General features: G+C 34.8%; 1 protein-coding gene across 9 annotated transcripts in view; it reads left to right on the top strand.

The window, feature by feature from the left end:
• Window positions 1–445: 445 nt before the first annotated feature.
• dally (division abnormally delayed protein) overlaps window positions 446–25,989 on the top strand; it is a 468,560-nt gene continuing 443,016 nt past the window's right edge. The window contains exons 1-3 of one of the 9 annotated variants that reach the window (XM_075304763.1): window positions 457–575; window positions 6,173–6,323; window positions 6,541–7,318. In XM_075304763.1, the coding sequence (XP_075160878.1) occupies window positions 6,919–7,318 (400 nt within the window). In that variant the 5' untranslated portion in view covers window positions 457–575; window positions 6,173–6,323; window positions 6,541–6,918. Of the gene's footprint in view, window positions 576–5,906; window positions 6,070–6,113; window positions 6,324–6,540; window positions 7,319–25,989 lie in introns of those variants that run through there. The other 8 variants (XM_075304761.1, XM_075304766.1, XM_075304769.1 and 5 more) reach the window with 8 other exon arrangements.

The raw sequence follows: 25,989 nt of genomic DNA, 5'->3' as shown, positions 1-25,989 counted from the left end.
TATTACGGTCCATGGACAAATCAATAACTAACGCTCTCGTTGTCCAATCGTTTGTACAAATCGCATACATTTAAAACATGTTCGGCATAAGCCAAAATTTCCTTTTTATTTTGCTGTTCCTATTGGTCAAATTAATCACAATAAATAGTTATCTGATATGTTCACTGTTGAGACGTTTAAAATAAAACCGTAGGACAACGATGTTCTGGATAGTTAACAGAAATATTCCATAATGTTCTACAAGAAAACAGCTCTATTGTATCACACACAACCTTAGCCCATCACCAGACCCAACATTAATATGTGTTTGATGCAACATGTATGTTAACAGAAGAACAAGCTACAATCTCACAAAAGAGCATTTGCAGAGTACATAACGTAGCAGTCGCAGCGCAGTTTAGGAAAAATTAACCATTATCTCTTTGCTTAATATCGAACATGTTTTAGTTGTGTACGATTTGTGTAAACGATTGGATAACGGGAGCGTGTCGCGGACGATTAAAATACGAAATTTTATAAGAAATAGAAGAAAATAACAAAATTCATTGATGCCGTTTCTGTTTGATGGAAACAGGGTAGAATATATTTTGCGTTTTGTATACATAAGCCCATGCAAGGAAATATATATTTTTTTTTTTGGAAATTTATTGAAATGTCGAAGCTAGTTGCATTAGATATTTGCCCAAAAAAAAAATTCATGTGACGTGTGTTGATGATGCTATATGATATTGAATAATATTATTTAGTAAGAAACATAATATAAGTGGAGTGAAGAAAATAAATCAAATTAACAAAAATCGTAGAATTTGTGCTTTTTTGGAAAATTTTATAGTTTTTCTTTTCTATTTTGTTTGCTAAAACAAAGTTTGTGTTAAATTCCAACAATTAAAGAGCGTACGATTTAAAAATAATTTTTATAATCTGACGCATTTATTTTCATGTTCACAACAACAACACCACTACCAACGTTAATGTAACACTAACAAAATAAAGCAGCAGCAGAACCAGCAATATTCAAACAACTAAACAGAAAATAAAAGGGGTCTGACGGCTCGACCTGTCTGTCAAGACGAATAAGAAGAGGAAGAAGAAGGAAAAAAAGCATCAAGCACGAGATATTCCACCATTCAACAAACAACTCGTAGTACAAGTTGTTTGAACCCCCCGCCACTAACTAAAACCATTGGCAACAACACACTTAAACTTTTCGCCTATCTTTCCTATCTATGGTCGGTCTATGTGATTATCAACCAACCAACCAGCCAGCTAGTCAGTCAGTCAGTCAGTCATTTAGCCCCAAAAGTGTTTATGTGTATCAAGGCCGTAGCCAGGATTTTAATTCGGGGGGGGTTCAACTTTAAAAAAAATATTCATATAATCTCATGTGTAGAAAATTTTATTTATGCATAGGTATGTATACAATATTTATACCCTGCTCCACACTGTGGAACAGGGTATTATAAGTTAGTGCATATGCTTGCAACACTCAGAAGGAGACGAGATAGACACATGGTGTCTTTGGCAAAAATGCTCAGGGTGGGCTCCTGAGTCGATATAGCCATGTCCGTCTGTCCGTCTGTCCGTGAACACATTTTTGCAATCAAAGTCTAGGGCGCAGTTTAAGTCCAATCGACTTCAAATTTGGCACAAGTATGTGTTTTGGCTCAGAATAGATCCCTATTGATTTTGGAAGAAATCGGTTCAGATTTAGATATAGCTCCCATATATATTTTGCCCGATATGGACTTATATGGCCCCAGAAGCCAGAGTTTTACCCTAATTTGCTTAAAATTTTGCACAAGAAGAACAATTAGTAATATAGTCAAGTGTGCCAAATTTTTTTGAAATCGGTTCAAATTTAGATATAGCTCCCATATATATCTTTCGCCCGATATGGACTAATACGGTCCCAGAAGCCAGAGTTTTACCCCAATTTGGTTGAAATTTTGCACAGGAAGAAGAATTAGCATTGTAGCTATGCGTGCCAAATTTGGTTGAAATCGGTTCAGATTTAGATATAGCTCCCATATATAGCTTTCGCCCGATTTAGACTCATATGACCACAGAGGCCAATTTTATGCTCCGATTTAGTTGAAATTTTGCACAGGGAGTAGAATTTGCATTGTAGCTATGCGTGCCAAATTTGGTTGAAATCGGTTCAGATTTAGATATATCTCTCATGTATAGCTTTCGCCCGATTTACACTCATTAGACCACATAGGCCAATTTTTAACTTCGATTTAGTTGAAATTTTGCATAGGGAGTAGAATTAGTATTGTAGCAATGTGTGCCAAATTTGGTTGAAATCGGTTTAGATTTAGACATGGCTCCCATATATAGATTTTGCCCGATATACACTCATATGACCACAGAGGCCAATTTTTAACTCCGATATAGTTGAAATTTTGCACAGGGAGTAGAATTTGCATTGTAGCTATGCGTGCCAAATTTGGTTGAAATCGGTTCAGATTTAGATATATCTCTCATGTATAGCTTTCGCCCGATTTACACTCATTAGACCACATAGGCCAATTTTTAACTTCGATTTAGTTGAAATTTTGCATAGGGAGTAGAATTAGTATTGTAGCAATGTGTGCCAAATTTGGTTGAAATCGGTTTAGATTTAGACATGGCTCCCATATATAGATTTTGCCCGATATACACTCATATGACCACAGAGGCCAATTTTTAACTCCGATATAGTTGCAATTTTGCACAGGGAGTAGAATTAGCATTGTAGCTATGCGTGCCAAATTTGGTTGAAATCGGTTCAGATTTAACATAGGTATAGCTCCCATATATATGTTTTTCTGATTTCGACAAAAATGGTCAAAATACCAACATTTTCCTTGTAAAATCGCCACTGCTTAGTCGAAAAGTTGTAAAAATGACTCTTATTTTCCTAAACTTCTGATACAAATATATCGAGCGATAAATCATAAATAAACTTTTGCGAAGTTTCCTTATAATTGCTTAATATTTAAATGTTTCCCATATTTTTTTTTACTGACATTGTGTTCCACCCTAGTGCATTAGCCGACTTAAATTTTGAGTTTATAGATTTTGTAGAAGTCTATCAAATTCTGTCCAGATCGATTGATATTTAAATGTATGTATTTGGGACAAACCTTTATATATAGCCCCCAACACATTTGACGGATGTGATATGGTATCGAAAATTTAGATCTACAAAGTGGTGCAGGGTATAATATAGTCGGCCCCGCCCGACTTTAGACTTTCCTTACTTGTTTTATAATATTAAATTGAGCCGACGGGCTTTTTGGGCAGCAAATAAATCAATGACTTCTTCAGTCGGCACATTTATTCGGCGATGAACCGACATTAATGCCAATCCATTGAGTCTACTCTCGCTAGTCGAATTTCTAAGATACGTCTTTAATCTCTTCATTGTTGAAAATGAACGTTCGGATGAGCACGTAGTAACTGCAGGGATGGAAAATGCAGTACTATAGTACTTTTTTCAATACTTTTTCACCCCGGTCAGTACCGTAGGACCCCCGCGAAGGATTTAGTACCTTTTGTGTAGACATTTTTGAGTCGATATCAGATTTATGGTACAATGGCTTTGACAAAATATTTTAATATTTTGAGAAAGTCTTTATCAACCTTATTTGCTAATAGCCTTTTACAAATATGGCACAACAGACATGTTCATGTGGGAAGAAAATCTCGATTTTGTAAAAGACATAGTCAACAACAGGATTTTATTGAACTTCAAGAATGTTTTAGTCGAAAAAAGAATGCGATTCTATATTATCGATTTTTTATTTTGGTAGAAAATGTTGTCAAAATTTAATTTCTATATAGAATTTTTGCAAAATTTTATTTTTATAGAAAATTTTGTCAAAATTTTATTTCAATTGAAAATTTTGTAAACATTTTATTTCTATAGGAAATTTTTGCAAAATTTTATTTCTATAGAAAAAATTTTGCAAAAATTTTTTTCTGTAGATTTTTTTTTGCAAAATTTTATTTCTATAGAAAATTTTTGCAAAATTTTATTTATATAGAAAATTTTGTCAAAATTTTATTTTCTTTAAAATTCAGTCTCTTGACAATAATCTTCGAGTGAAATTTTTGTTGAAATTTAGTAAAAAGTACCTTTCCGCTCAAAAAATACCTTTTTTGTACTTCCTTAAAAATTGTATTTTCCATCCCTGAGTAACTGGCAAAGTGACGAAAGTTTTTAAAAGAATATGCACGTTTGGAAATATCTCTTTATTGCACTCTCCAAGTGCTTCCATCGCTGAATTAGGCAGGTTCTTTTCGCAGTTTTGCGCCATTTCATTTACACATGTGTGTTTGGCTGTTTCGTTGTTGTTGCTATGGCCAAACAAAGCGAGTCATGTTCACAAAAAGAAGAACAAACGCACATAAAACACAGAAAGACATTTTCCAAAAATGAAATTTGTGGTGCGAGAACAAAAACAATTTGTTTTTTTCGACCGTCGTTTGACGGGCTTTTCAACTAGTATTCTATGATTTATGAAAGTTTTATAGGTAAGCGTTTTTCAAAATAAAACCTTCAGCTTTTCTTCAACATCTTCGATAAGATTTTTCTATGCAGCTAAAAATATATATTTATTTATATAAAAACATTCATTCATTTCGGGGGGGGTTTGATCCCCCTCATCCCCCCCCCTGAATACGGCCTTGATGTGTATGCTGTGTTTCTCAACAGAGTGTATTAGTGAGTGACTAAATAATCAAACAACCTGCGTATCACAAACCCCTTGCCCGACCAAATCACCCTTGGCCTATACTTCCTTAAGCAAAATATTGCTTAAGGAAGTTCTTTACAATAATACCGGGCAAATAAACCATAACAACAAATTATTCTCTACTTGCTCATAACAGCCGCGGTGTCTGGCTAACTTCAAACCAAAACAAATTCCCCACTACAACTCTGCCCCATATAACATCCAAGCAGGGCTGCCAATTTTGCCGATTTGACGATTTTTTACTCAAAAAATAGCAAATGCCGATTTTTCGATTTTTGCCCCAAAAATGACGATATTAGCTACGTTCAAGAATTTTTACTGTAAGTCGTCGAAATTTCAAGTTTTTGCTATAAATTTCTTACATACAGGAGCTATACTTCATTTCACACCTAAAGTATTAGTATAGCACCGCTCAAATAGTGTTGGTAAAAAATCCAAATGTGTAAAAATCGGGGGCTATAGCTAAATTTGATCCGATTTTTTCCCAATTCAATAGTTGTTCGTTCTTGTGCAAAAAACGCTCTGAACCAGATTTCATCAAAGTCGTGCGAACAACAAATACATGGACTGACAGACACAAAGAGCTAGATCAACTCAGGAGGTTACTCTGAGCCGATCAGTATATTTTTTTTTTAAATCAATTTTTCTGGTAGACACATTGTTTTGCAGACCAAAATTATTAAGTTAATTCTTTAATTTAATTCGTTATACTTTTATTATTGAAATGTGCATCTTAATTTTCTGTGTTTTGTATGAAATAAATATTTTTGTGTTGTTTTTTAACCAAAAATAGGTTTTATTTTAATATTGTTTATATTACCGATTTTTGACGAATTTTTAAATGACGATTTTTTCTGAAAAAACTGACGATTTTTCTTGAAATTATATTGGCAGCCTTGCATCCAAGGGAATTGTCTTACTCGCTTCTCTCTCTCTCTCTCTGTTCGGGAAGCAGCTGCTCGGTAACAGTGACGTCGGCTTTGTATTCACATCATACAAATGAGAGACGAAAGAGAACTCTCCTAACATCACACAAATCAATGCAATCATACATTCGAGTGTGCTCCACCACTCGAGTTATTCGAAACTTGATGTTTATTATCAACATCAAAGCCTTTGGTCTATAGTCCAAGCCAACAGTCCCACGCTGCCATTAGTGTGAGGCATTTATTTCGTTTTGTGTGTGACGGTGTGGTGGTGTTGCATTGCCATTGCAAGTGGTGCATTCATCATTGCGTTTTCTATCGTGGCGTGCCATTATAGACATCGGTATCGACTGTCTCGGAGTAAATTTTATTCGTTTCAATTGCTTATGGGTTTAGTAAATGTGAGTGCGAGTGTATGCGTGTGTGTTTGTGCGTATAGTGAGTGTATCTGAGAATTTAATAACAGTGTGCTAACAATATCACATTGTTGTTGTCATTTTCAAGAAGTGGCAAGCGGCAAAGAGAAATCATTTTTGAGTCAAAGCCAAAAACCCATATTAAAGGAATACCGGCTAAAATAATAAAAACAACAACAACAACATGCTAGTTGTGTGAGAAGAAAACCAAAAGGTGAAGTAAAATCGAAAACAACAAGGTAATCGAAAAATAATCGCGGTATAACAGAGTGCACGAGAGAGAAGGAGAGAGATAGAGAGAAAAAGACCGTAATATGAAGATCTTCCCTGTTTTTGTCTGTTTGTGAGAAATAAAGAGTGCATTAATAGAAATTGAAAGCAAAATGAAAAAGTGCATCACCACCACACAACAACAAGTGAAGTGATTAGAATTTTTTTTTTTGTTTTCTCATTCAGGCCGATAAGATAACAACAAATGTCCATTTATTCCAGCTACAAGAAATAAATAAAGAAAAGGAATATCAAATAAAACAAGAAAATAAAAGAAGAAAATTGAATGAAAAGTGGTCAAATTGATAGAAAAAAGAAAAAAAATCCCAAAAATATCTGGCAAAGAAAAATAAAAGAAGAAATCCCTTAATCATCAAAAAAAATATGAATAAAATATGAGAGCCTAATAAATCTTAAACAAAAATCTCTTAAGAAAAGAATAATAAAAAAAAAAAAAAAACAAAAATAAAGTATTATCACAACTCCCTTCTTAAAGAATAGAAAAAGAGGAGAAAAAAGTTTTAATCTCTGTTCTTTTGAATAACAACAAATTTTCCCAACAAAATGGCTCATCATCACCCTCAACGACAGCATCATCATTTCCATCACTCTGATTTATCCTTGGCCAGCCTAAATATTTTCGCCAACACCAGCAATTTAATGAAATCCCTTGGCTTTTTATGGCTTATTGTGACCACCTTTTGTGTGGTCTCCTCCTCGGCTAAAAGTTTGACACATGATCTGGATGCCACCAATAGCTATTTGCAATCCTCTGTGGTACATCACCATCATCATGATGCTGCTCTACATCATCAATCACATAGTCTTCATCATCATAATCGCAATCGCCGCTTACAGCGTCGTGACTCCAATTCCAAGGATGCTACAATTCAACATTGCAATGATGTTCGTGGAGACTTTGAGGCGATAGACATCAAATTGCCGCAGCATTTTAATGAAAAAGGTAAGAGACGAAAAACATTGTCAATGAGATAGGGATGATTATTTATTTGAGTTTGAGATTTACATCGACAAAATTATAATCAGAGATAATAGGTGGGATGTTGATGTGAGTAGGAAAATATGATTTGTACAGACAGAGAAAAACTTGAGCTTAATATTTAAGGAAACATTTTCATTAATACAATGAAATTATTCATTAATAGTAAGAAAGTGTGACTAACACTGCAGCAAGATTCTTAAAAATGTTCGATAAAATCTAGGAATAAGGTAACATAGCGAATAGGTGAGACTACATGATATGAGTAATATACCAAGGATATTAGAACAAGTACACGCAAAAAACTGTTTTTCTCCCAAACGAAATTTTAGACAAACAAGGAAGATAAGGAAGTTTGTTTGAAAGTAAAGTAAAGGGTGATTCTTTTGAGGTTAGGATTTTCATGCATTAGTATTTGACAGATCACGTGGGATTTCAGACATGGTGTCAAAGAGAAAGATGCTCAGTATGCTTTGACATTTCATCATGAATAGACTTACTAACGAGCCACAACGTCGAATTTTCAGTGAATGGGCCCTAGAAAAGTTGGCAGAAAATCCGCTTTTTTATCGACAAATTTTGTTCAGCGATGAGGCTCATTTCTGGTTGAATGGCTACGTAAATAAGCAAAATTGCCGCATTTGGAGTGAAGAGCAACCAGAAGCCGTTCAAGAACTGCCCATGCATCCCGAAAAATGCACTGTTTGGTGTGGCTTGTACGCTGGTGGAATCATTGGACCGTATTTTTTCAAAGATGCTGTTGGACGCAACGTTACGGTGAATGGCGATCGCTATCGTTCGATGCTAACAAACTTTTTGTTGCCAAAAATGGAAGAACTGAACTTGGTTGACATGTGGTTTCAACAAGATGGCGCTACATGCCACACAGCTCGCGATTCTATGGCCATTTTGAGGGAAAACTTCGGAGAACAATTCATCTCAAGAAATGGACCGGTAAGTTGGCCACCAAGATCATGCGATTTGACGCCTTTAGACTATTTTTTGTGGGGCTACGTCAAGTCTAAAGTCTACAGAAATAAGCCAGCAACTATTCCAGCTTTGGAAGACAACATTTCCGAAGAAATTCGGGCTATTCCGGCCGAAATGCTCGAAAAAGTTGCCCAAAATTGGACTTTCCGAATGGACCACCTAAGACGCAGCCGCGGTCAACATTTAAATGAAATTATCTTCAAAAAGTAAATGTCATGGACCAATCTAACGTTTCAAATAAAGAACCGATGAGATTTTGCAAATTTTAGGCGTTTTTTTTAAAAAAAAAGTTATCAAGCTCTTAACAAATCACCCTTTATATACTTTTTGTGATGAACCTTCATTCTTGTACAAAAACAATTTTATGAAGACTAACTAAAAAAATATATTGTCTGGATAATTGCATCTTCCCTCACATCTTCCCCACTTCCACGAGGATTTTTTTAGTTCTTAACACCATTTTCTGTAATACAAAAAATGTAGAAGAAATTATTCGATTTTATAAATTTTTAAATTTTACCTTCGACCGTAGAGCATTGGTCCGCTTTGCATACAAAGGGTCGTGGTTTCAATTCCTGCTTCGACAGAAGACCAAAAAGTTTTTTTTACATGCTCGGAAGATTCCGAAAAGATGATCGACATTCGATACTTCTATATTAAATGTGTGCTACACGCAAAAAAATAATTCTTTCCTCCCAAACGAAATTTTAGACAAACAAAGTTCGTTTCTCATTTGCTTTTCGTTGAAAGGAAGTGTATTTGGAAGAAAAGTATATACTTTTCTTTTCCAGGATGTAAAAACAATTTCATAAAGACTAACTCAAAAAATTTTTTTTCTGGCTAATTGCATTTTCCCTCACATCTTTCTCACTTCCACGAAGTTTTTTTAGTTCTTAGCACCTATTTCTGTAATACAAACAATGTAGAAGAAATTATACGATTTTATAAATTTTAAAATTTTTTTTTTACCTTTCGCCTGGACCGAGAATCGAACCGCGGACCATGCACTTTGTAAGCCAACACACTAACCACTGAGCTATGTACCTGTTATGGTCATCAATAGATAAATATCCATATAAGTTATATTTATGTAGCATAGCTTGCGGCGCCCACGAACCGAATAAACTAAGTTTATTTAACAGAAGCAAACATTTAGTATGGCACCGTGGAGCAGTGGTTGCTACGTCCAACTTGCATGCCAAGGGTCGTGGGTTCGATCCCTGCTTCGACTAAAGTTTTTTTTTTGTTTTTTTTTACATATATTCCAGATATGGTCGGAAGATTCCGAAAAAAATGTTCAACATTACATTCTACTATATTAAATTTTTACTATGAACAGTAAAATGTGTCTTATTAAAGACCTAAAGTCAGAAAAGAACAGTGTTTGATATAAACGAAATGGACTGTGTTGTTGGTTCAAAAATAACTTTTTTATTGAAAAAATAAAAATTTTGTCACAAACGAATATTTTAAGTGATAAAAGTGTATACTTTTCGAAGCAATTCAAAAAACTATAACAAAAGAAAAACGTTTTCGGTACACGTTTTCCAAACGTTTTTTTTCTTTGCGTGTATGGAAGAAAAGAACAGTTCTTTATATAAAGGAAATGGAGTGTGTTTTTGAATCAAAAACTATTTTTTTATTGCGGAAATAAAACTTTGTAGCAAAAAAAAAACTTTTTTGTGGTAAAATTTGAAATTTTCAAAGAACTTTAGAAATCTCCAAGAAAAGAAATACGTTTTCCAAACTTTTTTTTTCTCTTTGCTTGTATATAATTCCCAAAGTTCGGCCAAACCAAATCAAACTTCTACTAAATGGCAAGGCATTTTAAATCTTTTTATCTGTAAGTTGGTCCATGTAGAGGCCATGTACAATGAACAAAATTTTATCATGGGGCCAAAGATTTCATGTGCTTAAAATATGAATGCGAAATTTGCTTAGCATAGAAGCCGCATTTCTGTTTCCAAGAATCCATAAACTTGTCAATGTGGTCGCTTTGTCCTTGTCGTTAAGTGACTCGAATTAAAATTGGGTATCTTTACTTGACAGAAAATTTTATTTGACTAAGGTCCACTTGGATTTAATAATTCCGAAAAATTAAATAAATAAACTATCGTTCAAGAATAGATGCTTTTCAAAACTTTATTTTTAATACATTTTACTTAAAATATAGCATAACTTCTACTTGAAAAAGCATGCCCGCTTTGTACCAAATTTCAAACCAGTTGGACGAAATTTTCTCCTCCTCGAGTCTCAAGAAGTCATATCTGATAATCAGTTTACATAGGGGCAAGTTATAATTATAGACCAATATGAACTAAATTTTGCATAACGATGTACTGACAAATCCCAGTAAACTTAAAGTTAATTTTATCTTAGTGGAGACACAAACCGAGCTATGTTCAGTTGGTTCAGCAGCTAAGCTAAATAATGAACATAAATCAGTTAAAATATTAAATCAAATTATGTTGTTTTTTTAATGAAAACCCCTTTCTTAAGAAAAGACGGTAAACATTTTTATACCCTCCACCATAGGATGGGGGTATATTAACTTTGTCATTCCGTTTGTAACACATCGAAATATTGCTCTAAGACCCCATAAAGTATATATATTCTGGGTCGTGGTGAAATTCTGAGTCGATCTAAGCATGTCCGTCCGTCCGTCCGTCTGTCCGGCTGTCCGTCCGTCTGTGGAAATCACGCTAACTTCCGAACGAAACAAGCTATCGACTTGAAACTTGGCACAAGTAGTTGTTATTGATGTAGGTCGGATGGTCTTGAAAATCGGCCATATCGGACCACGTTTACGTATAGCCCCCATATAAACCGATCCCCAAATTTGGCTTGGGGAGCCTCCCGGAGCAGCAAAATTCATCCGATCCGGTTGAAATTTGGTACCTGATGTTAGTATACGGCCTCTAACACCCATGCAAAAATTGGTCCATGTCGGTCCATAATTATATATAGCCCCCATATAAACCGATCCCCAGATTTGACCTCCGTAGCCTCTTGGAGGAGCAAAATTCATCCGATCCGGTTGAAATTTAGTACGTGGTCTTAGTATACGGTCTCTAACACCCATGCAAAAATTGGTCCATGTCGGTCCATAATTATATATAGCCCCCATATAAACCGATCCCCAGATTTGACCTCCGGAGCCTCTTGGAGGGGCAAAATTCATCCGATCCTGTTGAAATTTGGTACCTGATGTTAGTATACGGCCTCTAACAACCATGCAAAAATTGGTCCATATCGGTTCATAATTATATATAGCTCCCATATAAACCGATCCCCAGATTTGACCTCAGGAGCCTCTTGGAGGAGCGAAATTCATCCGATCCAGTTGAAATTTGGTACATGGTGTTAGTATATGGTATCTAACAACCATGCAAAAATTGGTCCATATCGGTCCATAATTATATATAGCAAAAGTCATCCGATGCGGTTGAAATTTGGTACATTTTGTCAATATATGGCCTCTAACAGCCATGTAAAAATTGGTCAATATCGGTCTTTAGTTATATATAGCCGATGACTTATTACACAAAAATTGGTCCATATCGCCAAAAATAATCTACCAAAACTTTATTTCCATAGAAAATTTTGTCAAATTTTATTACTATAGAAAGTTGTGTCAAAATTTCATTTCTATAGAAAGTTTTGTCCAACGTTTATTTCTATAGAAATGTTTGTCAAAATTTTATTTCCATAGAAAGTTTTGTCAAAATTTTATTTTTATAGAAAATTTTGTAAAAAATTTATTTCTGTAGAAAATTTTGGCAACATTTTATTTCTATACAAAATTTTGTCAACATTTTACTTCCATAGAAAATTTCGTCAACATTTTATTTCTATAGAAAATTTTGTCAAGTTTTTATTTCTATAGAAAATTTTTTCAAGTGTTATCGCAACCCAAGTAATTCGATTGTGGATGACAGCCTTTAGTAGAAGTTCCTACGCAATCCATGGTGGAGGGTACATAAGATTCGGCCTGGCCGAACTTACGGCCATATATACTTGTTTTATATGGAAATATAAAGGGTTTAAAAAAAAAATGAATATTTACTGAAAATCACACAGATTCGGCAAAAATTGGGTATTGAACTGAAAATCAGCGGTCTGTCTCTCCCATGCACAGTGGACAAAACAATAAAATCTGCTTTTCAGTTCAATACAGTTTTGCGAGAAAATTAGGCCCTAATCTATGTACATAACTGAGCTATGGTCATGATTTAGTTGAACTCCTATACGATCTGAACATATCTCGGTTTGTGTCTCCGCTAATATGAAGTTAACATTAAGTTCAAGGACATCACGTACCAAATTACATTGAATGAAATTTTCTTCTCCAAAAGTCTCCAATCAAGTCTGCGGATCATTTTATATGCGGTTTATATATAATTTGACATCGATATGGACCAATTTTTGTATGATAGTTAGCTTAAACTGACATGACCTAACAAATTTCTAGCGGATCGGGTGACATTTGCTTCCAATTTTTGCATGGCGTCTCATGTCGAATTTAAACTAAATCGTGTGAAACATGCTCCATCAGGAGGCTGCGGAAATCAAATCTGCTCTAGTTGTATACGATCGGTTTATATAAGGGCTATATCTCAAAGTGATCCAATATGGCCCTTTTACTGTACCATATGACCTACCCAGCAAAAACTCTCATTACCCGGTAATCGGCCATAAAATAAGTAGTGCATTTAACGCATATAATCACCTAATATGTAATGACTTATTCGTAGATACACCAAAGCTTGCAAAATAGCCACTTATTGTCTCAGGCAACCAAATCTCGAAAATATTGATTTCTATCGCCGATTACAATGGATCAAAATATGGCGAGTGATGCTGTAATAGGAGAACTACTTGAATAGAAACGAACATTGTATAAATAAACAAAAAATCTAATAAATAATCTAAATAAGATTACACGCAAATTAATTTCACACTTAATATCGAAATAAATGTAGGTTGTTTAAGGGAGTTGGATTCGTGAATTACGTTATAATATATCCAATTCACATAAGGTTCGAAATGTACTAAAAGTGGATTTTAAGTCTCTTTTTTATAAAGCAAATGGCATTTGAAATTTAGTTTAAGCGCATTTTGGAAGTGTAATGTGAATGAGGCATAATTTAAAACATAATACGATAATGTCATTAAACACAATTATTATGAAATATTTGTGATAAAAATTTCTTAACGGAAAAATTTTCAGAATTACCGTTACATTACATATTCTTTTTGATTTTTTATGTAAGTGCTCGATTATGTGAATAATTATACCTAATGATACCATCATTTATTCTATTTCATTAATTCGTTAACTACAACTGCCTAAAAATTTGAGAATAACAATTCGAAAATTACCGAGAAGTATTTATTTTTGTCATTACAAGTTAGTCATTATAACTCGCCGCAATGTAATGCAACGTGTAATGACAGCTTTACTCCTGGTAATGCCAATTGTAATGGGATGTGGTTACCTAGTTTTTGCTGGGTACATTTATGATAGCTACTTGTGCTAAATTTCAACAGACGGCTGACAATCGATCCAGAATTTCAATAATGACCAAGAATATATACTTTATGGGGTCTGAGGCGTTGCACACATAACGACAATATTACTATGCCCCCTTCCTATGATGGAGGATATAAAATCGATCTTGGGAATATAGGCCTTCAGAACAGAATCTAGTGAGCATTAATTAAACCACGTGTCGAAGCTGAATAAAACGGAAACTGTAAGCCATTATAAAGAAGAAACCATTTACTAGCGCTCTTTGATCACTATCGAGTTGAAGAAGTCATTGGGGAAGAAAGTTTTTGCTATTACACTAAGAAGATCTATCAAGAAAGCGAGATGCAATGCACGAACTTCCAGCAAGTAACCTCATGCTATTACTTACGAAGTACGTATGTGTCCCGCTGACGCTGCATTATTGATCTCTACCGAGTTGAAGAAGTCATTGGGCAAGAAAACTTTTGCCATTACAGTACGAAGATCCATGAAGAATACGCACGAGCTGCCAGCAGGAAACCGCATGTTAGCGAAGTGCATAAAACGAAATGCATAAAAACAAAGCAAACCTGTTCTGGCATAGTGTAATTTTCTCGGATGACTCATGATAAGAGTCGAAGAACTCAACCCAAAAAATACCCGCAAAACTCTCAAACATGAAGAAGGAGAAGTTGTGCTATCATGTCTGTAAGCTTTGTTGTCAATTTGATTTTCATTAACAATTGGTATTAGACAGAATTATTATTTTTTTTTAATATTTAAAAAAAATGCTTCATATATCGTCCATCTTATTGGCATCTATGAAAATAGGAAAACAGCTATACAAAGTGGAACTAACATATAGGACCAAATGGGAAAACCCATTATCTCAGAATAATTTTTCCTAAACGATTATATCATCTGCTATGACTCTATAAATGACACTCAATTAAGGATGACTTCAATATGAGGGTTGTCAAATGGGAAATTATCATCATAGTAGACCGCAATATACAACACCCAATATTAAGTGTGATTAATTGTAGTTATCGAATGATAGCTTTCCTTATATTTATTCCTCCCCTCCCACATGAAGTTCACCTTAAATCAGTGATTCCTTTCACAATGATATTGGAATGAATGCGGTTGTTGAAAACATAGTGTCATGATGATGATTTTCTAATGTACACCAAGTGTTAATCGTATCGTGCAGCTAATGGCTATACATCCAATTCACACCCACGAAAAGAAGATGCCTATCATCCCAACACTGGAGCCTCATTCACTGTCTAAGGGCATATGTAGATCTTGCATGGCATGGCATGGATGCATTTGCTCTCCATATATATATGGTTATGCATAATTTATTCTTCCTTTCTGAACTAAACTGATACGGTGGGGATGCAACGCGAATACGCGAATGCATTAACGAAATTTCTCCGATGGAGGGTGATCATCTATTGGTGGTGATGATGATAAGTCTGCGATGATGCTGCAATAATTGACTAAGTGTGATTGTTTATGGCAACAGCTCATAATGATTAGCTTTTAAAAGGGCTAAAAGCAAAAAGCACATTTCTAAATCAGATTAAAAGTTTTACATCACATTTTTCTATAACCTCCACTATAAAGTAGGATGTGGGTGTGGTGGAATGACAAGTGCATCATTGCTTTTGTAGCACACCAAAAGTTTGATTTCCAAATATACAAAATATATCCATTCCTGTCGATAAATTAGAATGGATTTGCTTGAAACGTTCTGAGAACGTAGAATATGATCTTGCAATGAATATGTTATGATTAATTTTTATACACATGGATTATAAATAAATCCGCCATCCTGTTTGTAACAACTCGAAATACCGATTTCGAATTATATAAAGTAACAGGTTGGCTGATAAGTCCCCGGTCTAACAAAAAAAAACACATTTTTTTGTCAAAATTCGTTTTTATTATTCAACTAGCATAACCCGGCCCGCTTCGCTGCGCCTTCCAAAGCGTATTTGTAGGAATATTTTCCGTTAAGTTAGTCAACCATATCCTTCGTGCTGAAAACAAATTCGAAAAGTTTTGAATTCTTTCAAACAAATCCGACTACGTGCTTTTTCGTTTATAGGTACAAATACGACGTATATGCATATGTAAAACGGTTCGTCTTAAAAAATGTCGGGGAGAGGGTGTACCCTTTCCTCCAAATAATGTTCTGTATTCAAGTAGTCGGAAAATCTTCTATATTTCTTGTGAATGTTAAGTGTGGTTTGTCAAGGAAAGGTATTCTTCTTCTCAACATATCTGAAAATTGAGCACTACATTATAATAACATATAAAGAATTACTGTTTCCCATCCAATAAATCAGAAAAAGCAAAAGTAGTAAAAAATTTTACCACATTAATATTTGCTAAAATGTTGGAAAATGATGCACCCTCTACGTTGGCTGCCAATTTCATGTAAATTAAAGTTCTTTACTAAAAAGAAGTCAGGCAGAAGCCTGTGCATAAAATATGTCATAAAATTATGTATCGAGTTCCCATTTACAGAAAACCCTCTACTTTCAATTTAAGAAAAAAACGGACAAAAAGGAACCCTCTCCCCACCTTCGCTCTACTCCGACCTGATATCGAACTATCACGTACCCTATATTAATTTCACAAACTATTCAATGGTCCCTATAAATTCTATCGAAGTAAATCGACAAAGTTTATTTCAATTTCATCAATCATGTATACATTTAATCACCTCCTCCCACGTTCCCTGTAAATTTCAAGTAGATCGGAGATGTTTAAATTTTGCTCTATTGTTTTAAAGGGACGTCACTTTTCCCGATACAATATCGACAAACACCGTAGTGAATAGCATCCCTAACTTTCTCTGAAAATTCTTGAAACTTTCCTTCAAGTGTGGGGCAAGGAAGGTTGCCTCTTCGTTCATAACCTTCCCCCACTGCTTTTGTTAATTTCAAGAAAACTTAAGAATTTTTTTTTTGTAGCTTTAGATGAGGACCTCCTCCCCGACCAAATATCGAAAAGTGATGTAGCGTATCTTTTGTAAACGTCCCAGAAAATGTAAAGCAAATTATAAGCCTAAAGGGGCGACCTCTCTTCCATTCAAATATCACAAAATCAGGTATCAACTGTTAATATCGTAACCTCTCCCAAGTCCTCTGTAAATTTCAAGTAACTCGGTAAAGTTTAATTGTTTCTCTGTATGTACTTAAGAGAAGCGGATGTCTCCCTATGCCCTTTTATTTTTATTAAAAAATCAGGAACCTGATATAAATTTCATAACCTCACCCATTTGTTCCGTAAAATTTCAGTCGGGGGAGTTTAGTTTTGTTTTCACTGTACTTTAAAAAAAAAGTCGGGCAAAGGGGCGGCGCCCCTCCCCGACCAAATATCGAAAAATAATGTAGCAGATTTCTGTCTAGATGCCAACCCCAACATTCTATGAAAATTTCAAGCAAATCGCATAATTTTATTCCAAGTTTCAAAAAGTAGGGCAAGGGGGGGACCTCCCCCGACCACATATGAAATCATCAGGTACCCCATATTAATTCCAAAACCTCACCGCATGTTCTCTGTAAATCTCAGATAATTTAGAGAATTTTAGTTTTTTCACTGTACTTTAAAAAAAGTCGAACAAAGGGGAGGTCCCCCTCCGCCACCAAATATCGAAATATAAAGTAGCGGATCTTTGTCTAGATGCCAACCCCAACCTTCAATGAAAATTTCAAGCAAATCGGTCAACTTTGGTCCAATTTTCAAAAAGTCCGCCAAAGGGGAGGCCCCCCTCCGCGACCAGGTGTCAAAAAATGAGGTACCCTATTTTCACCACATGAACGCCCCCTACGATCTCTGAAAGTTTCAAGTAAATCGGATCAGCCGTTTCGGAGCCAACTCGGTACATACAAACAAACAATCAAACAAACAAACAAACAAACAAACAAACAAACAAATAAACAAACATAGATTGAATTTTATATATATAGACATAGTTCCTTCAAGAGCGATACAACGATTATAACGACCTTCCATTTTTTTGATACCATTTTGGTAGTACTCATTTGGTTTTGCCTCAAAATAGGCCTCAGTTTCGGCGATTGCCTCTTCATTGCAGCCAAATTGTTTCCCTGCGAGCATCCTTTTGAGGTCTGAGAACAAGAAAAAAGTCGCTGGGGGCCAGATCTGGAGAATACGGTGGGTGGGGAAGCAATTCGAAGCCCAATTCATGAATTTTTGCCATCGTTCTCAATGACTTGTGGCACGGTGCGTTGTCTTGGTGGAACAACACTTTTTTTTTCTTCTTCGTATGGGGCCGTTTTACCGTGATTTCGACCTTCAAACGCTCCAATAACGCCATATAATAGTTACTGTTGATGGTTTTTCCCTTCTCAAGATAATCGATAAAAATTATTCCATGCGCATCCCAAAAAACAGAGGCCATTATTGTGCAAGAGGACTTTTGAGTCTTCCCACGCTTCGGAGACGGTTCACCGGTCGCTGTCCACTCAGCCGACTGTCGATTGGACTCAGGAGTGTAGTGATGGAGGCATGTTTCATGTATTATGAGTTAACAGCTGCAAACACCGCTCAGAATCATCAACACGTTGTTGTTTTTGGCCGAATGTGACTCACGCGGCACCCATTTTGCACAGAGCTTCCGCATATCCAAATATTGATGCATGATATGACCAACACGTTCCTTTGATATCTTTAAGGCCTCTGCTATCTCGATCAACTTCATTTTACGGTCATTGGAAATCATTTTGTGGATTTTTTTTTTGATGTTTTCGTCGGTAACCACCTCTTTCGGGCGTCCACTGCGTTCACCGTCCTCCGTGCTCATTTCACCACGCTTGAAGTTTGCATACCAATCAATTATTGTTGATTTCCCTGGGGCAGAGTCCGGAAATTCATTATCAAGCCAAGTTCTTGCTTCCACCGTACTTTTTCCCTTCAGAAAACAGTATTTTATCAAAACACGAAATTTCTTTTTTTCTATTTTTTTCACAATAACAAAAGTTGCTTCACAAAAGACGCTCTATCTCACAAACTTATTGACTTACAGACGTCAAATTTTGACACGAATCATTTGAAGGTTGGTACTATATAAAAATAGTATGCATTTAATACTAGCGACGCAATCTATGTTTCAGACCGGGGACTTATCAGCCAACCTGTTATATATATTCTGGATCTGAGAGAAATTCTAAGACGGTCTAACTATGTCCGTCTGTCTATTGTAATTACGCTATAGCCATCAATAATGGAGCTGCTGAAATTTTTTGTCTGCCAGAAGTTCAAGTTCAGTCCATGTTTTGATGTAGCCCCCATATAAACCGACCCCTCGATTTGGTATCTGCACGCTCACAAAAAATCGCTTCTGTAACATATACTCCCAAACATATTTTGCTTCAAGCATATACATTTTTGGGTATTGCCCAAACATTTATATGTTTGATCTATTCCAATATATAATATGTTTGAAAGCATATTGGTCTAAACAATATATGTTTGGGTAGTCTAAGATCCAAACATTTTGTATTTTTGCATCCAAATTCAATAATGTTGTCTTCTAAAAAACAATATGTTATTATGTGAACATATAATATGTTTGGAAGCATTTTGCACCCAAAAATATTATATGCTTAAAAAAAATTCTCCCAAACAATATTGTGCTCAAAATTTTATTTATTTATTTATATATTTACAATCATAACGAATTATGAAAATAAACAGGTAATATAGGTGCTAACAACATAGGTTTTCGACCTGAATGCTCAAAATGTTGTTTCTGCCCAATTGTATATTCCCCCACATCTTTCTCACTTCCACGATATTTTTTAGTTCTTAGCCCCTTTTTGTGTAATACAAACATTGTAGAAGAAATTATTCAATTGTATGATTTTTTTTATTTTAATTTTACCTTTTGCCGGACGGGGATTCGAACAGCGGACCACACAGTTTGTAAGGATCAAAGAAGTAGCTGATCAATTGCCCAAGGAAAAATAAAATGTTAATTTTGTAATAACAAGCAACAACCACCAACTTAATTCAATATCGCTCCCTGTTAAATAGCGCTCCAAGCTACTAAACACATATATGTTTATAGGCTATTTCTAAATTAATATATGTTTGCATCCAAGCATATTATATTTACAAACATTTTATGTCCCAAACATAATATGTTCTAACATATTAAAATATATGTCCCAAACATGTTATGCTAGTTTATGAACATTATATGCTTGCACTCAAAAATATTGTGTTTAAAAATTTGTGTTCCAAACATATAATGTTCATAGCCAAACATATGAAAAACAGTCTTTTTCATCCGTGTGGAGAATCTAGGCATTGCTATTTGAATTTTCAGCAGCTTTGTAAGGGAAGTCAAAGTCAATTAGCGTTTACCTTTGCGAGGAATTCACTGATGAATTTATAAGGAAATGTTCGACTTAAATGCGCTTCCTTATGTTAGGTTAGGTATAGTGGCAGCCCGATATTTCAGGCTTACTTAGACTATTCAGTACATTGTGATACCACAGTGGTGAACAAAATCATTCGTTCGTAAGAAGTCGTGATAAAAACAAACACAAAAAGCTCTAGCTTACAGAAGTGCATCTTGGTAAGCTAAGGAAGAAGCGCCCGGTTACTCTAGTGCAACGAAATTGCACTAATTTCTGCACTTCCATATTTTACCTAATTATTGACGGACGTTCAATAAAAAAAAAAAAACTATTAAGTGCGGCGCTCCTTATAAACGAAGAACTTACATACATGTTCTTTAAGTTGTTTCGCCGCAATGTCAAACGCCATTCTTTAGCTTTAAAGTCCAGAGGTATTCTAGGTCCAGAAATAAGTGTACAGAAGATGGTCCTATCTCGGTCTGAAATTGGAAATAAAGAGGTATTTTGGGACCATAAAGAGATGTGTACAATGTGATTTATATGTACAAGTTTTTGAAATAGCCCTCATGTTCAACGGTCTCCCAATTTAACTTCTTGAGGTGATAGAAGCCGCACGGATCATCCAAATTGCCAAAAACTAGAAATAAAATTTCCCGATTTTATCTATCGTGCTCATTTCATAAATGATATGAAGACAAAATAATTGTTGGTTTGGTGAGAATCTAAATTGAAAACAAGTTATTTTAGAATTCTATGTGAAACATTGTGTCACTGTTTTTTTTTAAATGAAGGTACCACCTTTTATTACTTTTTGTGGCACTTTTTGGAAATTCACAAGGGTAAAGCTGCCTCCGACGCACATGAAGTTTTCAGAGAATGTAAAAACTGGTTCCATTTCGAAAAAAAAAACCAACGATATTGTATATGGATATGGCTTTTTCTTGGCAATCAAAAGTTTTAAGCAATAATTTCCCATAGTAAAACGTTGTGCACACTTACTCTTGTAAATAAAATTTTTATATCGATGTTAAGTAAGCATTGGTCAGCCCACACAACAATTTAATTTAATCATTTTTTCCTTTTCTTTATGCAACACAATTTATATTTCTTTTGTTCCATAAAATAAATAATCCACAAAATTTTCTTTCAATAAATGAATGAATCAATAGACGCAATCGATTCAAAATGGGTTTTAATTATTTTGTGCTCAAAATTCTTTGAAACCTGTATAGTTAGTAGACAATATTTCACTAAATTCATTTCATTCCGATGGAGGCGAATAGCAGATAAGCCAACGAGGTCGCTACACACCCCTTTAGTGGGGGAGATAATTTATTAGTCAAAAACCTACAGAGACAGGCGGTATAAACACCAAAAATTTTAATGGCTTATTAATTATCGGTTATGTGATGATGTCGATCGATTCGTGATGATGGTGATGCCTACGGCCAGCAATGTAGTTTCCTCTACTTGACTGCCTATTTCCGACAAAGAGAAACTCCAAAAAGCTTTCAAATCCATAGCCAACGAGTGTGTACTACCGTAGAAGAAGGAATTGTGTGTATTGCCATTTGAAAACAGTTCTCAATGAGAATTAAAATGACTAATGTATATTTAAAAATTCTATTAACCCTTTCACTACCGAAATAAACCTTATGTTAAAAACTCTAACAGCATGTAGAACAAAAGTCATCATTTTGATAACCTACCTCAATTACTTCAAGAGCTATATGAGCTTGTTCGGAAAACTTGATTCATGAATTGCGACCAAATGGCCTTACGAAAATGATCTCTATTTGGTCTATAATATCTTCCAAAGTGTGAGAAAAAATAAAAAAAGGAACCCGAAAGAGTATCAGCTATAGTTTTTGTATAAATCTCCATCTACTAGAAACATACAGTAGAAAAATTGTCTCAAATTTTCGTATTTTTCGTTTATTGTTAAATAAGTTTATAAAAATGTATTTTAGTGCTCACCAATAATGCAAATATTTATAGCTTATTTAGATTAAAGTCTCTACATTAAAATAACATCGAGAAATAAATCGAAACTAAGTGGGAAAATAGAATTTGATGTCTTTTTCGAATGTCCTTCTAAGTGGACATCGGTAGAGAAAGGGTTAAATTGAGTTATGTTAATGGAATATATTTACATTGTTCTCTATTGGTATTTGAAGTGAGGAAGAGAACAAATCGATTAACAGGCGATGTACACTAGATAGGGTCACGAAAAAAAGTTGATGCGGTCACCCCCCAGTTTTGTAGCATATTCGAAGACAATTTCAGAACACCAAAACTTTTTTTCCGTCCCCCCGAAATAAATTTATTGTGCTGTGTCGTCATTTGAAGTCCGATCGAAAAGAAAAGCATATCGTTGTTCGTGGTTGATCAGGGGCTATATTTCGTGCATTGGTCATTTTTGACTCCGACGTCAAATTTGATTTTTAATTTTTTTATTTCGCTTCGTATACTCCTATGATGCCCATTTCTGATAACCATTATAAAGATCTTAACAAAATATGAAACTTTTGCTTTTGAAGTATTTACTTATATTCATAAACAAAAAAGTTATAGAGTTTTTAAAAAGTCAATAGGTCACCCTACACACCACCAAATAGTTTTTGCTGTGTTGTCATGATGTCCGATCGAAAGCACATGCACATCGTTATTCACATCTACGAAATTAATTTATAAGGCATTTAGAACACAAAACCTGTTTATTTGTAAATTTCTAACGGTACCTTTGTATACATACTCGTTGTTTGCACTACGGCATTTTCTGCGTTATGCAAAGTGCATGTGTTTTTGCTAGAACAATTTGAGAGCCTACTGTTTTAAAATTCTAACAATCACTTTCGCTACATGTTTTTTAAGTCTGTCCATATTTTTGTGAGAGAAGGCTGTTATTTTCACTTTTTTTCAAATACTATCAATTGCGTAGAAACTTCTTCTAAACACTGCCATCCACAGTTGCGGTAACGCTTGCCGATGGCAAGGTATCTTAAAACCTCCTGACACCGTCTTCTAAATTGTATGTAAGTCCATATATATTAAATCAAAAAAGATCGATCCAAAAATAATCTACCAAAATTTTATTTCTAAAGAAAATTTCGACAAAATTTTCTATAGAAATAAATATATGTCACAATAAATTTGACATAACCTAAATTGAATTATAACCATTCTCATATATTAAGAATTAACGAACGACAGCTGTTTATGGTTGCAACATAATATTCAATTTTCTTAATGACGCATCTATTTATAACTTCCCATAAATTTGATCTTTTCAAAAGGTGGCATACATTATTGGAAAAGTGGCACAAAAGTGCCACCGGCTAAACAAAGTGGCAAAACGGTAACGTTGGTGCCAAGTCAAAACTAAACTAAAAAACAGGAACTCTCTATTTCACTAAAGCCAATTTATCTTTATTTTAGTTCAGAGAATTATTACGTTTGGAGAAATTTTCATTTACTCTTATAAATTTTTGAGTACGATAGTTAAATTAACTAAAACAAGTATATACGGCCGTAAGTTCGGCCAGGCCGAAGCTTATGTACCCTCCATCATGGATTGCGTAGAAACTTCTTCTAAACACTGCCATCCACAATCGAATTACTTAAGTTGCGGCAACGCTTGCCGATGGCAAGGTACACTGAAAAAACAGTGAACCCACCAGGAAAGATAACTTTCGATTAATTTTAGAAAATTTTGATTTTTTTTAGAAAATTTTAACTAAACAGTATTACAAGCGCTGGCATCACTCCGATATGGTAAAAATAAGTAAATATTTTTCGACAAATTCAAGAAAATTTATTAGACATAACTAAGTTTTTGCACTTGTTAAAGAAAATTTTGTAGTTTTAAGAGAAATCTTGGAGTTCAAAATTGCAAGAATGTCTTTAGTGCCATACGAAGTTCATGATGGACACATTTTTGGTAAAATTTACAAATTTAAAGAAATAATGAACTATTTTGTGAGAAATACGAAATTAGGAAACCTTTATGCTTTATTTTTGTATAATTTTTTCCTGTTTTTTAGTTCATTTAACTAACGTACGCAAAAAATTATTTGAGTAAAGTAAACTTTTTCCAAACATAATGATTCTATGAACTAATATAAAGTTAAATTGGCTTTAGTGAAATAGAGAGTTCACTTTTTTTTGAGTGTATCTTAAAACCTCCTACCACCATCTTCAAAATTTTATGTAAGTGCATACGTGTTATATATTAAATCAAAAAAGATCGATCCAATACGTATATAATTCAGTTTGACAAAGTAGACATAAAATTTTGACAAAATTTTGTACAGAAATAAAATTTTAACAAAATTTTCTATAGAAATAAAATTTTCACAAAATTTTCTATAGAAATAAAAATTTTCACAAAATTTTCTATAGAAAGATAATTTTGACAAAAATGTCTACAGAAATAAAATTTTAACAAAATTTTCTATAGAAATAAACTTTTGACAAAATTTTCTATAGAAATAAAATCTTGGTAGATTATTTTTGGCTCGAGTGGCAACCATGATTATGAACCGATATGGACCATTTTTTGTGTGATTGGACCAATTTTGGTATGGTTGTTAGCGACCATATACTAACACCACGTTCCTAATTTGAACCGGATCGGATGAATTTTGCTCCTCCAAGAGGCTCCGGATGTCATATCTGGAGAACGTTTTATATGGGGGCTATATATAATTATGGACCGATATGGACCAATTCTGGCACGGTTGTTAAAGATCATATACTAACACCATGTTCCAAATTACAACCGGATTGGATGAAATGTGATTCTCTTGGAGACTTCGCAAGCCAAATCTGGGGATCGGTTTATACGGGGGCTATATATAATTATGAACCGATGTGGACCAATTTTTGCATGGTTGTTAGAGGCCATATACCAATATCATGTACCAAATTTCAGGCGGATCGGATGAAATTTGCTTCTCTTTGAGGCTCCGCAACCCAAATCTGGGGATCGGTTTATGTGGGCGCTATATATAATTATGGACCGATGTGGACCAATTTTTGCACGGTTTTTAGAGACCATATACCAATACCATGTACCAAATTTCAGCCGGATCGGATGCAATTTGCTTCTCTTTGAGGCTTCGCAAGCCAAATCTGGAGATCGGTTTATATGGGGTCTATATATAATTATGGACCGATGTGGACCAATTTTTGCATGATTGTTAGAGACCATATACCAACATCATGTACCAAATTTCAGCCGGATCGGATGAAATTTGCTTCTCTTTGAGGTTCCGCAAGCCAAATCTGGGGATCGGTTTATACGGGGGCTATATATAATTATAGACCGATGTGGACCAATTTTTGCGTGATTGTTAGAGACCATATACCAACACCATGTACCAAATTTCAGCCGGATCGGATGAAATTTTCTTCTCTTTGAGGCTCCGCAAGCCAAATCTGGGGATCGGTTTATATGGGGGCCATATATCATATTGGACCGATGTGGACCAATTTTTGCATGGTTGTTAGAGACCATATACCAACACCACATACCAAATTTCAGCCGGATCGTATGAAATATGCTTCTGTTAGAGGCTCCACAAGCCAAATCTGAGGGTCCCTTTATATGGGGGCTATACGTAAAAGTGGACCGATATGGCCCATTTTCAATACCATCCGACCTACATCGATAACAACTACTTGTGCCAAGTTTCAAGTCGATAGCTTGTTGCGTTCGGAAGTTAGCG

The sequence above is a fragment of the Haematobia irritans genome, chromosome 4, assembly GCF_050003625.1.
Source record: "Haematobia irritans isolate KBUSLIRL chromosome 4, ASM5000362v1, whole genome shotgun sequence".
NCBI lineage: Eukaryota > Metazoa > Arthropoda > Insecta > Diptera > Muscidae > Haematobia > Haematobia irritans.
The sequence above is the reverse complement of the archived record's forward strand: the minus strand, read 5'-3'. Positions and strand labels throughout refer to the sequence as shown.